The sequence below is a fragment of the Danio rerio genome, chromosome 25 (genome assembly GCF_052040795.2).
Source record: "Danio rerio strain M-AB ecotype USA chromosome 25, GRCz13ab, whole genome shotgun sequence".
In the NCBI taxonomy this organism is placed as follows: domain Eukaryota; kingdom Metazoa; phylum Chordata; class Actinopteri; order Cypriniformes; family Danionidae; genus Danio; species Danio rerio.
In genome coordinates this window covers 8,582,101-8,599,766 of record NC_141045.1, presented here as the reverse complement: position 1 = coordinate 8,599,766, position 17,666 = coordinate 8,582,101, and the positions used below count along the sequence as shown (strand labels likewise).

General features: G+C 37.0%; 2 protein-coding genes across 4 annotated transcripts in view; one reads left to right on the top strand and one right to left on the bottom strand.

Moving 5' to 3' along the window:
* The window catches only part of myo5ab (myosin VAb), a 38,398-nt gene extending 34,062 nt beyond the window's left edge, over positions 1 to 4,336 (top strand). For all 3 annotated transcript variants that reach the window (XM_087311666.1, XM_087311665.1, XM_087311664.1), the window contains exons 36-40: positions 590 to 740; positions 1,273 to 1,555; positions 1,737 to 1,911; positions 2,014 to 2,094; positions 3,825 to 4,336. In XM_087311666.1, coding sequence (XP_087167792.1) covers positions 590 to 740; positions 1,273 to 1,555; positions 1,737 to 1,911; positions 2,014 to 2,094; positions 3,825 to 3,977 — 843 coding nt within the window. In that variant the 3' untranslated portion in view covers positions 3,978 to 4,336. The remainder of the gene's footprint in view (positions 1 to 589; positions 741 to 1,272; positions 1,556 to 1,736; positions 1,912 to 2,013; positions 2,095 to 3,824) is intronic.
* Positions 4,337 to 6,424: 2,088 nt separating this feature from the next.
* LOC560863 (GTPase IMAP family member 8) lies at positions 6,425 to 16,284 on the bottom strand. The gene is made up of 6 exons (XM_087311668.1): positions 15,784 to 16,284; positions 14,101 to 14,793; positions 11,846 to 12,538; positions 8,410 to 8,982; positions 8,187 to 8,300; positions 6,425 to 7,064 (listed from the first exon to the last, which is right to left on the bottom strand). The coding sequence occupies exons 1-6, from the start codon at positions 15,785 to 15,787 to the stop codon at positions 7,003 to 7,005; spliced, it is 2,139 nt and encodes a 712-aa protein (XP_087167794.1). The 5' UTR covers positions 15,788 to 16,284; the 3' UTR covers positions 6,425 to 7,002.
* Between the last annotated feature and the right edge of the window lie 1,382 nt (positions 16,285 to 17,666).

Sequence of the window (17,666 nt, the reverse complement as noted above, 5' to 3'; positions counted from 1 at the left end):
CTTTTGTATTATAAGAGCGTTTTTTTTTTTTTTTTTTGTGCTTGGTACATATTTTTGTCTAATTAATTTTATGCTTTAACCATCACATTTTAATTACTTAATAAAACAGTTTTGTATGCCCAATTTTTAATGTTATCTGACAACAATATTTAAAAATATGAATCCTTTAAAAATGGAAAAATTTATATACAAAGTAAAACCTTAAAAACTGTTTTAGATTTTGATCTTATGCAGTATTTATTGCTGTTGTGTATGTTGTTTTAATACTATTTTAGAAAGTGATTTTTTTTTTTAAGGTTGTAAATTTGATCTGGTTTTGCAATGAAATAGCCAGAGATGCTGATATGGCAATAAATTCAAAACTCTCTCTCTCTCTCTACTTAATATACATATAACTAAAGTTAAACCATGTTTTATAACTTATAAAGACTAATGTAGTTTTTAATAAAAAACAATGGAGAGAAAATTGTATGAGTAGAAAGCAAACAGTGTGCATGTGTAATTTGTGTTATTATTAATAACGTATTTAATGAATTATTTAGGTGCATAAATGCTCACCTATTGTTTTATTTCTTTCTGACACCTTTAGGGATACTCGAAGCACAACACCCCTCGGCAAAATGAACACTGTCTGACAAACTTTGACCTGTCTGAGTACCGGCAGGTTTTGAGTGATCTGGCCATTCAGATCTACCAGCAGCTCATCCGCGTCATAGAAAACATCTTACAGCCCATGATCGGTAACTCTACAAACACTTAGTTGAAGTCAAACTCTTAGCCTTCCTGTGAATTGCTGTTTCTTTTTTAAATATTTCCCAAATTATGTTTAACAGAGCAAGGAATTTTTCACAGTATTTCCTAAAATATTTTTTCTTCTAGAGAAAGTTTTATTTGTTTTATTTTGGCTAGAATAAAAGCAGTTTTCAATTGTTTTAAATCATTTTTGGTTAATATTATTAGCCCTCTTAAAAATATATATTTGATTGTCTACAGAACCAATCATCGTTATACAATAACTTGCCCACTTTAACTTACCTAATTAACCTAGTTAAGCATCTAAATGCCACTTTAAGCTGTATAGAAGTGTCTTAAAAATATCTAGTCAAATATTATTTACTGTCATCATGGGAAATGTAAAAGAAATCAGTTATTAGAAATTAGTTATTATAACTGTTAGTTCCAGAAACGTGTTTAAACATATCTCCATTAAACAACATCATATACATGGGGGCTAATAATTCACTTGCTCATTTAATCTTTTCTTTATCTCAGCACCAGCCATGTTGGAGCAGGAGACCATTCAGGGGGTGATGGGTGTAAAGCCTACGGGAATGAGGAAACGCACGTCCAGCTTCCACGAGGAAAACTCTCACTCGCTGGAGTCCATTCTGAAGCAGCTGGATGGGTTTTATTTCACTCTGCTCCAGCACGGGAATGACGCTGAGGTGGTCCGGCAGGTCATCAAACAGCAGTTCTATGTCATCTGCTCCGTCACACTGAACAACCTTCTGCTCCGCAAGGACATGTGCTCCTGGAGTAAAGGCCTGCAGATCAGGTTCTGACCACTAGAGGGCCCTAAAGCCTCTTTTACACTTACACACTTTGCTTAAAAATTACCAGTAAATTGTCATAAAGAGATCATGTGAATATGGTTATGATAACAGTCCCTTTTCACATTTCTATGTCCAAAAGGGTCCATTGTAGTTGACTGATTTCTCCTTCTTGTTCTGGTGCAGGTATAATGTTTGTCAGCTGGAGGAGTGGCTGCTGGATAAAGATCTTCAGGGCAGTGGAGCTCGAGAGTCTCTGGAGCCTCTTATTCAGGCGGCGCAGCTCCTGCAGATCAAGAAGAAGAGCCAGGACGACGCTGACGCCATCTGTACCATGTGTACAGCGCTCACCACTCAACAGGTCTGTGTGTGTGTGTCAGAGTTTCTCAGATGAATGCTTGAGTTTATTTCTGATGAGCTCTCTCTCCCTCTCTCTCTCTCTCCCTCTCTCTGTGTTTTTCAGATTGTAAAAATCCTCAGCTTGTACACACCGGTGAATGAGTTTGAGGAGAGAGTGTCTATATCATTCATAAAGACCATACAGGTGAGCTGTGGTTGTTTCCTTGATGAGTAATGTTTTGTCTTATTTTTATATGGACTTTAATGACATGTTTTCATGTTTGTGTTAGTCATTTTTGAACTGTAGTTGTAATACAAAGTTATGTCATTTAGGCATATTAGTAAAAATGGCTGCTTGATAGAGTGAAGAAAATCATGTTATTATTTGTAATAATGCTAGATTTATTATAAAGAACGCATTTTATGAGAAGTGTTATTGATGTGACCTCAAAACAGTTACATTTGTGTCTGAAACCATAATGCCATTCATATTTACTGCGGGAAAGTGATTGTTAAACCATTTTTTTTTCAGAAAACATTTTTCTAAAGGTGTTGTTGACTTAAAATTTACCCCAGATGTTGGTAACAACCAAAGAAATCCAGATATACAAAGAAAACAATATTAATTCATTTACAAATGAAGTTATAACAAAAATAAATGGCGCAGGGAAAACGTATTAAACACATGAAGAAAGGGAGGTGTAGAAGGCATGGAAAGTCCAGACAGCAGCTAAAATCTCTCAGTAGTTCTTCTGCAACCCTCTGCCCTTCATCAGTGTAAATGAATATCAGCTGCTTCAGTCCAACATCTACATTAGCAGGATGAAACCAGGGTAGACATTTCACCAAGACAATGATCCAAAACACAGCCAAGGAAACTCTTAAATGCTTTCAGAGAAAGAAAATCAAGCTGTAGAATGGCCCAGCCAGTCACCTGATCTGAATCCAATAGAACATAAAAAATAAAAATCAGATTTGATAGACGAGACCCACAGAACCATCAAGTTTTTACACTTTGTCAATACTTTTTCAGTATCATTTTATTTTATGAGCACATAACTTCATTTATAAACTAATTAGTTGTGTTTTATTTGCATATATGGGTTAATTTGGTTGTTAGCAACATCTGGTGAAAATGTTAAGTCAACAGCACCTTTAGAAACACATTTTCTGAGAGAAATTGTGACGTGTTGAATGCTTATTTTCCTTGCTGTATATTCTCATAGCTTTTTTTTTCTTCAATTAAGTGTAATATAAATTATTAAACCTGTTAAAACCTGTCCTAGGATAGATTTTGAAGATAATTTTAAGAAATTCTTTAATTTAAAGGGATAGTTCACCCAAAAATGAAAATTTTCATTTAGTCATCCCTGTTAAAAACCTTTGAGTTTCTTTTGAACACAAAAGAAGATATTTTGAAGTATGTTGGAAACCTGTAACCATTGACTTTCATAGTATTTGTTTTTCTTACTATAAATGTCAATGGCTTTTCAAAATCTTCTGTGTACAACAAAAAAGATAGAGCAGGGGTGTCCAAACTCAGTCCTGGAGGGCCGGTGTCCTGCATAGTTTAGCTCCAACATCCTTCAACACACCTGCTTGGAAGTTTTAGTATACTTAGAGCTTGATTAGCTGGTTCTGGTGTGTTTAATTGGGGTTGGAACTAAAATATGCAGGACACCGGCACTTCATGACTGAATTTGGACACCCCTGAGGTAGAGGGTTTAAAAAAATAATTTGGAACCATTTGAATAAAATAATTAGTAAATTAAAATATTTTCCTGAACTATCTCTTTAAATGCTCTTTAATTTAAGTCATCAGAATAATCATGATTTAAAAAGAAAAATGACTGTCAAAATGAACACTGCAGAGTTGTTTTTCATGTATTTTAAAAGTCTGATTTACATATTTAATTACTTTTCTTTATTCTCCAGACTTTATTAAAGGATCGTAAGGAGTCTTCCCAGTTACTGATGGACGCTAAGATTATTTTCCCCGTCACGTTCCCCTTCAACCCGTCATCTGTGGCCCTCGAGACCCTCCAGCTCCCCAGCCGCCTCAACCTGAGCTTCCTGACCCGAGTTTAACCAGTGATGTCATCACAGCAGATGCTTTGATTTGACCAATGACTGTGGAGCTTTTTTGTGGACACATAGAATTACAATGTTTACAGTTCCTGTAGAGAATATCATGTGTTTTATGAAATGTTTGTGTGAGCGGAATAATTTGTTGATCTCTGATGTGTTTCAGGATATATTGTCTAAACTCTGGATGCTGCATTAAAAATGTTGACTGCAGAGATCATTTTGTAGATATTTTGTATCTACATTTTGTAGATAAACATATTCTCAGTCTTTATATATATATATATATCTTTAATATTTTTATGTCAAATTACTGCACATGAAATGGTTCATTACCAATAAAAAAAGCAAATGCTGTAAAATCTCTATTTAAAGGGCACATATTTTCCAGATTTAATGTCTTTTGTGTCTCCAGAATGTGTTGAGTTTCAGCTCAAAACACTCATTAAATTATTTATTAGACCTTTCAGAATGTTTCTGCTCTAAACACCATGTAGCTGTTTTTGTTGCCTGTGTCTTTAATGCTAGTTCTCCCTGCCCACCGTTCCCACGTGCCTGTGAGAGTGTGCCTCAGGCCCCGTTTACACTAATACGTTTTAGTTTGAAGACATATAAGTTTTGCCATGGTTATGCCATCCGTCCACACTAAGCCGGATTTTTTTTGAGCCCTGAAAACGGAGCGATTAAAAAAACGCTGGAGAGGCCATTTTCTTTCTAAAACGCTGCTGCTCCGTCTTTGTGGATGGGTGAAAACGGAGACATCTAAAAAAAAAAAAAAAAAAAAAAAAAAAAAAACGAAGGCGGGGCTGCAGACATTCACCTCTCTGGGGCTTTTTCCCTCAAGTAGCCTACACACACACACACACACACACAGTTCAGTCTTGCGTCCGCTCTGTGCAAGTTCAGATTTCACAAGTTTGATATGGAAAACAAACTCCCGAGTGTACTTTATAAAGTCATTCACATCACCCTGGCTATGCTGTTCCACTCTCTTAACAATAAAATTAAAACATGATGTGAGGAACTGCCTATTCATTTAGATATTAGCAACTTAACACATCAAAAATGTTGAGGCATCATGTAGCTGCATAGTACGAGCATCATCTTCATGCATATTTATAACAAAACGGAGCCTATGACATCACTGCCTCCTTTCATTTTCATTGAAAATACGAAACATAGCATCTCTTTCACTGAATATCCGTTTTAATAATCAATAACGGCCATTTTAAAAGTATAACGTACAATAAATTTACACAATAGAGAAAATTAAGGCAGTCAATTGTGCAGAATCGGTGTCCACAGTTACGTTATTTAAGATATTAACCTAACTTATCTTTGCGCTCAGCCAAAACGTTACAGAACAAGTATAGATTCAAAAGACCAACAGCGGGGAATATGTTGTTAGATAGACAACAAAATGAATTGTATATCACGGTGAAGTCTGACATGAACAGCTCTCATATGGTTATGTGCTCAAAGCACACTGCAGCGCATGCCAGAGAGTGTGTGTTTGGTCACGTGAAGTGCGGTTTCTCCGTTTTAATGTAGACTGAGAGCTGTTCAGAAACGCTAGTGTGGACGCGGATCATTTTCATTCTAAAATGCTGTTTTAAAACTGAAACATACTACTGTAAACGGGGCCTCAGTCTCCAGCCAGAGAAACAATACAGTGACACATAAAGCAGATCTCACGAAAAGTTTGTTAGAATTACTACAATAAGAACTTTCCCAATGATTATTTGATGTATTTGTTGTCAAGTTAATTCAAGCCTTTCGATGAGTCACACAATGTCATTGCAAAGTTGCCGCGCACACATTTCACTTTGCACTGCTTTTGCATGGCAAATATGACAGGATACATGTTAATATTCACTGCTGTATTGGTATCTGTTATGTACAAAAAAGAGGATTGATACATCTGCTGTGTACTGACATGTGGCTGTGCTGATAAAGACGGTAAAATCGTTGTAATTCATTATAAACATGCACTGTTTTATAAACGTTTTAAACTTGTAAAACTGGCTCTTGATCACCTTTGATGATAATTGATGATCACAGAAAGATGAACAGATCCTTTAATCCCATTTGTTTTGCACACATCTTGTCTTGTTGATATGATTATATGCATTACTATGGAAACATGTTAATATGCAGCTGTCAATCAGTTCAGTGAGCGGGGAAACCGCACTCCTACGTCATGTTGCGGTTGGCCTCAAAATGGAAGGGATTTGGATCCTATTATGATGTCAGGAAATTTTAAAAAAGATTTATTGTGTTTCTATCACCCCAATATGACTGTGGAAACACTATACCAACACACAGTTCTGTTCAAACAGCTTAGAAAAGAGGATTTTCAACATAGGTGCCCTTTAAAGATTTGTTGATCTTTGAAACGTTTTAAAGACCCTGGACAATACTCAACATTGCATTCGCTGTATCACAATGTAAAGATTTGCACATTCTTTATTATCATGTATGTGTTTAACTATACATTGAGACAATTATCTATATACAACTTTTTATAATGCAGCTTTACAGAAAATCAGATATTAATGTTGTTAATGTTACACATCTTATTCAAACAGAGCTTAAAAGTCAAAGTGAACATGTTCAATATTTATATAAAACACAAACTATACTCAATGAATATAGATGATAGCTGTGTGTACCGAATGATGTTTGTCCACTCAGTCTAAATCTTAAAAGAAGTAACAAATAATTGACATTATTTAGTTGTTAACAAAAATATTCAAATCTATTTGAAATACACAAACAGGTTGTAATAAAGCTGTAATTTAACACTACCAAATAATGATTCAGGTCTTCGGTTCTTAAATCCTTATTTATCAGGCTTCTTAAAAATTATTAAAAGTTTTCAGCTTTTAAGTTTTCTGTGTGCGCTTTTGGTTTCTGATCGCTCTACAGATTCAGGGATGGATCTCAAAGACCCATATCCTGAACTGTGAGAAGAGGCTTTAGAGCATCTTGATCTACAAACTGATTCACCATCTGCTGCTGATCGAGATCATAATGAACCATGAACTGAGCTTCCCAGAGACGATGTGTCTGACCAATCATCTCCGCTCACTGAGAAGAAAAAAGGAGAAAGAAAATTATTGTGATATTAATCTCTGACTGTGTAATCTTTATTACAGCATTCGTATGAACATAATTCACTGATATCAAAAGAATCAGGGTACAGTTGATCAACTATTGATAATGTTTTTGATCAACTTAAAATAATTTTTTTCACATATGCTCACTTTTTGTGTGTGTGTGTGTGTGTGTGCGTGTGCGTGTGCGTGTGCGTGTGCGTGTGCGTGTGCGTGTGCGTGTGTGTGTGTGTGTGTGTGTGTGGTCATTTCCCTCCCAACCTCGATTCCTGCTAGTCAAATTTTTAAAATGATCAGCATAACTGTACAACACAAAATATTAAAAATGCTGGTAATTTTGTCCCCCAATGACTCATTAATAAGTTTGTAGATGATGAAACTCAATTGGTCTCAGCATCCAGCATTCTTTAAATTATCTTCCTTGGTGAATAAATGATGAGGTAATTTTTCTTTTTGGATGAACTATCCTTTTGAGGCTTGTCTACAATGCAACTCTTCAAATAATATTAATATTAAAATAATATCTGTCCACACCACATGTGTAGCCAGCCTTTGTAGTACAACCTTTTTGGTCCTGTCTTTAAGGTTTTTGGGGATCATTTTAATTATCTATCATAAATTTGTCCCACAGCCATAAACAATAAACATTTTGACAACTTTATTCTGTGCTAACATCTCACCAAGGTGGGTAAACAGGTCAAAAATCAACTGTGCATTAAAGACACAACATGTAAACAGTGCACTCAAGTTCATTATTTCCATTGAGGACAGGAGGCTTTTTATATAATTTCCTTCATAAAAGAAAGTACAGCATAGGTTTGTCATGATCTAGAAAAATAGCCTAGCAACGACAGACACCAAGAAGTGACGCGCCTCACGCTTTTAGATGCGATATGTGAGCAGACCCTTAAAAGAAGATTAAAAGTGGAGTAAAACTTATTGTTGTATTAAAATCTTGGAGCAATCATTCCTCAGCAAGACTCTGGATTATTTATTTATTCATTTTTATCTCTTCTGTCACTCGGTAGGATTATTTGGTTTGGAAAGTTTCTTTTAGTATCAAGTTCATGAGACAAAGGAAACAAAAGACACTCACAGGATGGTGGATACACTTCTATGCTGCCAAATCTTTTTAGAACTCCTGAATCTATGGAACGTGATGAACCAATGCTTGATCGTGGTGACTGAGAACCATGTCCGTCATCTCTAACTATTGTAATAATGACAACAGAGAAGATTAGTACACAGCACACATTTAGAGACTAAACTGGATTTTGGTGTAAAAAATTTTATAAGTCCTATAAACTCAAAATGGCCACCGTTGTTTTGCGCCACAGTCTCCTCAATCTTCTCCAGCAGCTGCTTGATCTGAGTGTGGTCTCTGCTGTTGTTGTTGAGAACATGATATCTGTTCCCACATTTGTCCAGCAGACACTGGAGCTCCTGGCCTTCACTCTCAATGTGCTGCTCTATAGATGTGTCTGACAGAGAGTCTCCACGAGTGAACAGCACTATAGTGTGACTCCAGACTCTCTCACCCAGAAGACCCAGATGACCCTCCACTGCTTTTCTCTCAGTCTCTGTAAATGCAGCGTCCACACGTATGTTCAGCAGTAGAGCGTGTGGTCCTGGAGGACACAGAGACACACTGAGCAGAATCTCCTCTTTCAGTAACTCTGGACTGAACTCTACAGTGTAATTACTCCACCATCCTGGAGCTTCAATGACAGTGATGTGTTTGTCTGCTGCTTCTCCATGTTTCTTCACACACTTAGCAGATCTCTTCAAGTCAAACTCTTCACTGCACAGGATGCTGTTTCCTGATGAACTCTTACCAGCAAATCTAGACCCCATCAACACAATCCTCAGCTCTGAGAGATGCTGAGTGTGACCTTAAACAAAAAACAAACTACACTTTATGATAAATTGTGTACAATAGTTCAGTGTGTGGCGACGCAATGGCGGAGTAGGTAGTGCTTTCGCCTCACAGCAAGGTCGTTGATTCGAGCCTCGGCTGAGTCAGTTGGTGTTTCTGTGTGGAGTTTGCATGTTCTCCCTGTGTTTGCGTGGGTTTACCCCACAGTCCAATGAAGGATTCGGATTTCTGCTTTCCAATCCGTCTCATTATGGAACAACGTTTATCCTTTTCTCATCATCTTGTTTCTCATGATTTTTTTTATTAAATATAATTATTTGATCATTTGAATGAGTATTTAACTATAAATTGATTTTAATTAATTAATAAGTTAACACATTGCTTAATATAAGAATGTTCAGCACATTTGCCTGTCTCTTTATAACTATTTTCAGAAGCCACCAAACTAGGTCAGAGGTCACGGAGACCTTGAGTGGAACTGAGGGTTGAGGACAGGAATCAACTGTTTCTAATGTTGTTTCTAGTAGTTATTACTGTCTAAAATGTCTAAAGTGATTTTGTTATTTTTACGGTTAAATCTTTTAAAGTGATTTTACTTTTATTCAAGATAAACTTTGTATAGTAATATAACTGCCTGAATGTAGATTATACCGTTTTTTAACCAGTTTTGATAAAGACGGCTGAGAGTACGCTCAGCCTTGTATAAGAAACAGATTATACTTTAAGTGTGTGTGTGTTCTATTCGATTGTTGATCCGTTTCACAGGTCTGGAGCCAGCTCTAATCAGTCTAAGGGATGTCTGACGTATATGCTTAAGATATTGTTCAGAATTGTAAGCACAAACCCCTTGTGGAAATTTTCCTAGTTTATCTGTGCTTTAACCAATCAGGTTAGAACACCTATATGTATGACGCAGTTAATGACGTTATGTGAGAGTATAATTGTTATTGATTGGTGATTGTAAGCAGAGCGGCCTAGGAACTCATTGCGAGTGTTGAAGCTGGCTTCTGCTAATAAAACTGCAAACTATTTTCAGTGAACTTGATTTATTTAAATCTCTGACTCCGGCTCTTCTTCATCTACCAGACTGGTCATTCTTTGGGTCAAACTGTATACCATCCCTACACCAAAGATATGCGGTACAGGTGAATTGGGTAGGCAAAATTGTCTGTAGTGTATGATTGTGTGTGGATGTTTCCCAGAGATGGGTTGCAGCTGGAAAAGCATTCGCTGCGTAATCACTTGCTCCATAAGTTGGCGGTTCATTCCGCTGTGGCTACCCCAGATTAATAAAGGGACTAAGCCGAAAAGAAAATGAATACATAAATGAATTAATTAATTAATGAGTTCTGTGTGTATGTATAGCTCTGCTCCATATACATATAATAAGTGGAAAACAGTCACTGTGGTCCAGAATTTTTTTTTTTTTTGCTCAAACAGTGCTGAACAGAAACTTCAGCTTCTCAGATTCCAAAAAATTGCTGATGTTTTAAATTAAGGAAATAAAAGCAATTTTCAAGAAGTATGAATATATTTTATATAAACATTAGATGTTCTTGTTCTTTAGACATTTAATTAAAGGCAAAATAAAAAATCCAAGAAAAAAAGTCCAACATTCAGGGACAATTTATTGCATGGGGCTTTGAGACTTTTTAGATTCACAGTATAGAGCTCATAAAACATTGTCAGGCTTGTGACTCAAAAGAACTGGTTATAATATATATATATATATATATATATATATATATATATATATATATATATATATATATATATATATATATATATTAAGGGTAAGAACTAAGTAAATAAATATTCCCCCACTATCAGGTTGATTTTCCTTCAGGCAAAGCTGAAATTTGCATTATTATTAAATGTCCTCTGGGGGAGCATTGTCATTTATTTATTTATTTTCTTTTCGGCTAAGTCCCTTTATCACTCTGGGGTCGCCACAGAGGTATGAACCACCAACTTATCCAGTACATGTTTTACACAGCGGATGCCCTTCCAGCTGCAACCCATCTCTGGGAAACATTCATACACACTCATACACTATGGACAATTTAGCCTACCTAATTCACCTGTACTGCATGTCTTTGGACTGTGAGATAAACCAGAGCACCAGGAAGAAACCCACATGAACAAGGGGAGAACATGCAAACTCCACAGAAATGCCAACTGACCCACCGAGGCTCAACCCAGCTACCTTTTTGCTGTGAGGCAACAGCACTACACATTGCGCCACTGTGCCGCCTTTGGAAAGCATTCTGATGAAAATAAATAAATAAATTAATTTGAGTTTAACTCAAATAACTTTTTAACTGCACTAAAAGTTTAAATGAATTTCGATATCAATTTGGTTGTCAGTGTTTATAACGCTCTGCAAGAGATATGAACAATATCTTTCCTGAGTGTTGTTATCATTATTTGAAATGTGTGATGTGGAATAAAAATTTTATACTTTATTATTATAATTCAACTGAGCATTATTTATGTGAATGGGCCTAAACACTAACTTATGATTAAAATTTAAATGACTTGCATTGTTCAGTTTGCCAGTAAACATGTTGAAAAGCAACTGCGATAAATATCTGGAGAGATCATTCAAAAGTATTCAATATTACTGAGTCTGCATATTGTTGACGCTGCTTCATAAAAGAGATTTTCTTTCCGTTAAAGCACTTGTAGCTCCTGAGCTTCACGCGGCCGGTCAAACCTGCTCACTTTACAATAAAATTCACTGCAAAACATCTACAGGACACTTGAACACCACTGCTCAGATCATTGTGACTCCTGTATGATCTTTACTAGTAAAGAAGTAAAAATATTATGAAAACAGAAGATTATTTTAATATGCACAGATAATTTCATTCACTCACTCATCTGTGATCTGATGATTTCTCTCTGTTTCTTCATCCTCTTCATTCGTTCTTCTGCTCTCTTTTCCTCTGCTCTTCTTCTCTCCTTCACCTCCTGTAAAATCTCTCTGTCTAGTTCAAAATGGCCGGCATAGTTTTGTGCCACAGTCTCCTCAATCTTCTCCAGCAGCTGAGTGTGGTCTCTGCTGTTGTTGTTGAGAACATGATATCTGTTCCCACATTTGTCCAGCAGCCACTGGAGCTCCTGGCCTTCACTCTCAATGTGCTGCTCTATAGATGTGTCTGACAGAGAGTCTCCACGAGTGAACAGCACTATAGTGTGACTCCAGACTCTCTCACCCAGAAGACACAGATGATCCTCCACTGCTTTTCTCTCAGTCTCTGTAAATGCAGTGTCCACACGTATGACCAGCAGTAGAGCGTGTGGTCCTGGAGGACACAGAGACACACTGAGCAGAATCTCCTCTTTCAGTAACTCTGGACTGAACTCTACAGTGTAATTCCTACACCATCCTGGAGCTTCAATGACAGTGATGTGTTTGTCTGCTGCTTCTCCATGTCTCTTCACACACTGAGCAGATCTCTTCCAGTCAAACTCTTCTCTGCACAGGATGCTGTTTCCTGATGAACTCTTACCAGCAAATCTAGACCCCATCAACACAATCCTCAGCTCTGAGAGACGCTGAGTGTGACCTTAAACACAGAACAAATTAAACTTTATGATAAATTGTGTACAGCAGTTCTGTGTAAATCTCTGCTCCACATACATTTAATTAGTGAAGAAAAACAGTGGGCTCCACAATAAAACAAAACGTTAGACATCCTTTTTCATTGATCAATTTTCCTTTGGCTTAATCCCTTATTTATCAGGGGGCGCCCCAGCAGAATGAACCGCCAACCATTCTAGCATATGTTTTATGCAGCAGACACCATTCCAGCCACAATCTAGTACTGGAAAACACCCATACACTTTCACATTCACACACAAACACAGAGACAGAGACACACACACGCACACAGACACGCACACAGAGAGAGAGACACAGTACTGGAAAACACCCATACACTCTCACATTCACACACACACACACGCACACAGAGACAGAGACACACACACGCACACACACACGCACACAGAGAGAGAGACACAGTACTGGAAAACACCCATACACTCTCACATTCACATTCACACACACACACGCACGCACGCACGCACGCGCACACACACACACACAGGCCTATTTACATTATTCAATTCACCTACACTGTATGTCTTTGGGCTGTGGAAACTGGAGCACCTGGATGATTTTTTTGATGTTTGATGAAAGGTGAAATTTAAGATTTAAAGTCTCAAATTCAGGGGCTGCACAATATATCGTTTCAGCATCAATATCACACTGTGTTCATCTGCAAAAGTCACATTGCAAAGATATGCAATGTTGAGTCTGAATTATAGTTGACCAGAAGCTACAGAATTGTATTTAATAACGGCTATTTATATGTTTTATGAAAAAAAAAATCTTATTTAAAATTCTTGTCTTGTTTTTAGTCCAAATATCTTCATTCCAAAGCAAACACAAGATTATTTTACTTACCCTACTGGCAAACATTCTGCTTGTTTTAATAAAAAACTTCTAATTTTCATGTATTTTTTTTCTGACAGTGAAAACTAAACAATATTTTTACTTGATCTAAGATTGTTTTGATATTTGGACTAAAAATGAGACAAAACAGCAAGGAAAGCATTTTTTTTGTGTGGCAATTATTCAATTTCTGCACCTGAATACTGTTAGACAGTATGTGCGTGTCTCTATAGAGTTTTCTAACTAGTGAATGACATGTTATATCTGATCAGGGTGCCTTTTAGACTTAAGGAGGCATGGCTTTGGAAGGCAGGGGAGGGTCGTAAAAATTCTAAGCTATTATGTTGATTCTAGCATTCTGACAGATCACCTACTGCACCTTTAAACACAGTAAACTAAAACTGTAGAAAAGGTTTGACATTGTTCAGTGTTCATTCTGACTCGGCTGAACCCAAGATACTGCTGTGTACTTTGAGACTGCTGTGCAGAATAAACTTCTTCATAGAGATCTTCTACATCCTCTTCATTTTTTTTCTTAAAATTCATTTATCTTATATAGATTATATCATATATCCTCAGAATGCTCCCACGGAGGACACTTGACTGTGACAGTTTCAGGTTTGCCTGAATTTGCCTGTAATTCAATATGCACAGATAATTTCATTCACTCACTCATCTGTGATCTGATGATTTCTCTCTGTTTCTTCATCCTCTTCATTCGTTCTTCTGCTCTCTTTTCCTCTGCTCTTCTTCTCTCCTTCACCTCCTGTAAAATCTCTCTGTCTAGTTCAAAATGGCCGGCATAGTTTTGTGCCACAGTCTCCTCAATCTTCTCCAGCAGCTGAGTGTGGTCTCTGCTGTTGTTGTTGAGAACATGATATCTGTTCCCACATTTGTCCAGCAGACACTGGAGCTCCTGGCCTTCACTCTCGATGTGCTGCTCTATAGATGTGTCTGAAAGAGAGTCTCCACGAGTGAACAGCACTATAGTGTGACTCCAGACTCTCTCACCCAGAAGACCCAGATGACCCTCCACTGCTTTTCTCTCAGTCTCTGTAAACACAGTGTCCACACGTATGACCAGCAGTAGAGCGTGTGGTCCTGGAGGACACAGAGACACACTGAGCAGAATCTCCTCTTTCAGTAACTCTGGACTGAACTCTACAGTGTAATTCCTCCACCATCCTGGATCTTCAATGACAGTGATGTGTTTGTCTGCTGCTTCTCCATGTCTCTTCACACACTGAGCAGATCTCTTCCAGTCAAACTCTTCTCTGCACAGGATGCTGTTTCCTGATGAACTCTTACCAGCAAATCTAGACCCCATCAACACAATCCTCAGCTCTGAGAGACGTTGAGCTTCACCTGAAACAAACAGTGAACAAAACCCATTTTTGCAAATGTTTGTATTTCAGCTTCTCAGATTCAGAAAGGTTGCTGATCCTTGGAACTAAAAAAATAAAAGCACTTTTCAAGATGTATGAATGTTTTACAGAAACATTAGACTTTTTTCTTATGTAGATTTTTAATTAAAGGCAAAATAAAAAAAAAAATTAAAAAAGTCTAACATTCAGGGACAATTTATTGTACGATGGTTTGAGACTTCAGATTCAGGGTATAGAGCTCATTAAAACATTTTTCGGTTTGTGACTTGATAAAAAACAGTTTATTATTTATTAGGATACAAATTAAGTAAATAAATATTCCCCACTATCAGGTTGATTTACTTTCAGGCAAACTGATATTGACATAATTATTAAATAGCATTCTGATGAAAATAAATAAATTTGAGTTCTTAACTACGCTAAAAGGTCAAATGGATTTTGATGTAAATTTGACTGTCAATATTTTCAGGGCTCTGCAAGTAATTTCAACAATCTTTCCTCTGTCATTATCAATTTTTAAATGTGTGATGTAAAATTACGTTTTTTTTATACTTTGTGATTATAATTTAACTGAGCATTATTGATGTGAATGGGCCATAGCACAAACATTTAGATAACTATTTAAAATGTATTAAATTGTTCAGTTTGGCAGTGAATATATTGAAAAGCAACTGTATAAAATATCTGGAGAGACCATTCACAAATATTCAATATTACTGAGTCTGCATATTGTTGCCGCTGCTTTATAAAAGAGATTTTCTTTCATTTAAAGCATGTGTAGTTCCTGAGCTTAATGCGGCTGATCAAACCTGCTCACTTTACAATGAAATTCACTGCAGAACATCTACAGGACACTTGAACACCACTGCTCAGATTATTTGGCTGTAATTTATCTATATTACTAAAGAGTAATACAATAATATTAAAAAAGATTATTTCAATACACACATATCATTTGATTTTCACTCACTCATCTGTGATCTGATGTTTTCTTTCTGTTTCTTAATCCTCTTCTTTTGTTCTTCTGCTCTTTTCTTTTAGTCTCTTTAAACACAGTGTCCACACGTATGTTCAGCAGTAGAGCGTGTGGTCCTGGAGGACACAGAGACACACTGAGCAGAATCTCCTTTTTCAGTAACTCTGGACTCTTCTCTACAGTCATCTCTCCACCATCCTGGAGCTTCAATGACAGTGATGTGTTTGTCTGCTGCTTCTCCATGTCTCTTCACACACTGAGCAGATCTCTTCAAGTACACCCGTCTGCAGCCCGCAGATCGGGGCGGGGCTGAATACGGGGCGTGGCTGAATGTGCAGCCCCGCCCATAAATGGGCGGGATTAAACATGTCACTCCGCCTACAAGTCTTTCATTGGTTCACGGAAACAGACGTTGATGTAATGTATGCTTTTGATTCCGGTTTTCATCTCTGCATGGTAAGTACACATCTTCTGTCATGTAAATGGTCAAATTATAGTGCAGTACACCTCACGTATTATGTGTCATTTATTTAATTTAAGGCCTTTAAGGAGATATGAAGTTTTAAAGCCTTAAAAAAATGTTTTCTGTGTTAGGGTTGGCGTTTTCCAGGTTGATCGTACAGTTGGTGGTTTTATTCACTTAGAAGACAGTCCATCACATGAAGTTTATTAATATCAAAGATAACAAAATATATTTTTCTTTGTGGCATGTTCTCTAATTTATATACTCTGGTAATGTTATTGCTAAATATGTACAATATAAAACTTGATTCTTAACTTAGTGATCTATACTACATTCTGTTTGCAGATCATTGGCATTGATATATAATCATCACTATGATTCCTTAGGAGCATATTCTCTGTTTTATTTTATTTTACCTCAGTTCTTTCTCTCCTTTTGTTTTAATAGATTTGTGCATTTAATAATTTTTATTTTTATTTACACTTCATGTTCTCTTTTTTTTTGTTTACTTTATAACCCATGCATGAAACTTATGCAGAGGGGAATGTGAGGAAGGGGCATGCCTAGTGCAAACATATTTAATTCCTTGAGTTTAACTTTAATATACTGTATGTTAAGCGACATGTTGATGATTGTTGGTTATTTTGTACAGATGCCGCCTGAGATCCTGCAGTGGATCCTACTGAGAGTTGTCACACAGGATGGTGATGTTACATTTCTGCAACTCTCACTGACATCCAGGACCTGCTGAGCCATTGTCATTCATTCATTCATTCATTCATTTTCTTGTCGGTTTTGTCCCTTTATTAATCCGGAGTCACAACAGTGGAATGAACCGCCAACTTATCCAGCAGGTTTTTACGCAGCAGATGCCCTTTCAGCCGCAACCCATCTCTGGGAAACATCCACACACACATTCACACACACACTCATACACTACAGACAATTTAGCCTACCCAATTCACCTGTACCGCATGTCTTTGGACTGTGGGGGAAACCGGAGCATCTGGAGAAAACCCACACGAAGGCAGGGAGAACATGCAAACTCCACACAGAAACGCCAACTGAGCCGAGGTTCGAATCAGCGACCCAGCAACGTTCTTGCTGTGAGGTGACAGCACTACCTACTGCGCCACTGCCTCGCCGTGCCATTGTCAGTAATCCAAAATTCAAGAAGCAGGCTGTGTGTGTGTGTGTGTGTGTGTGTGTGTACACATGATAAAGAGTACAGAATATGCCAAGCACTTTTTACTGCAGATTGTTACTTTAATGCTGTAGAGGAATTTCCCTGTAAAAAATATATAATTGTTTTTATGTTTATTAAAGATAATAATCACAAACTGCTGTATCTTAAATTATTATTAATATTTTCTATAAATTGTCAGTCTTCCTTTTGTACGTGTGCATGTGCATA

Bases quoted from the DNA above. Each gene is read 5' to 3' on its own strand.
- LOC560863 (XM_087311668.1), bottom strand. The intron at 12,539-14,100 runs GTGAGTGAATGA...TCTGTGTTTAAG, and splicing joins AATCATCAGATCACAGATGA to GTCACACTCAGCGTCTCTCA. The intron at 8,983-11,845 runs GTGAGTGAATGA...TTTTTGTTTAAG, and splicing joins AATCATCAGATCACAGATGA to GTCACACTCAGCATCTCTCA.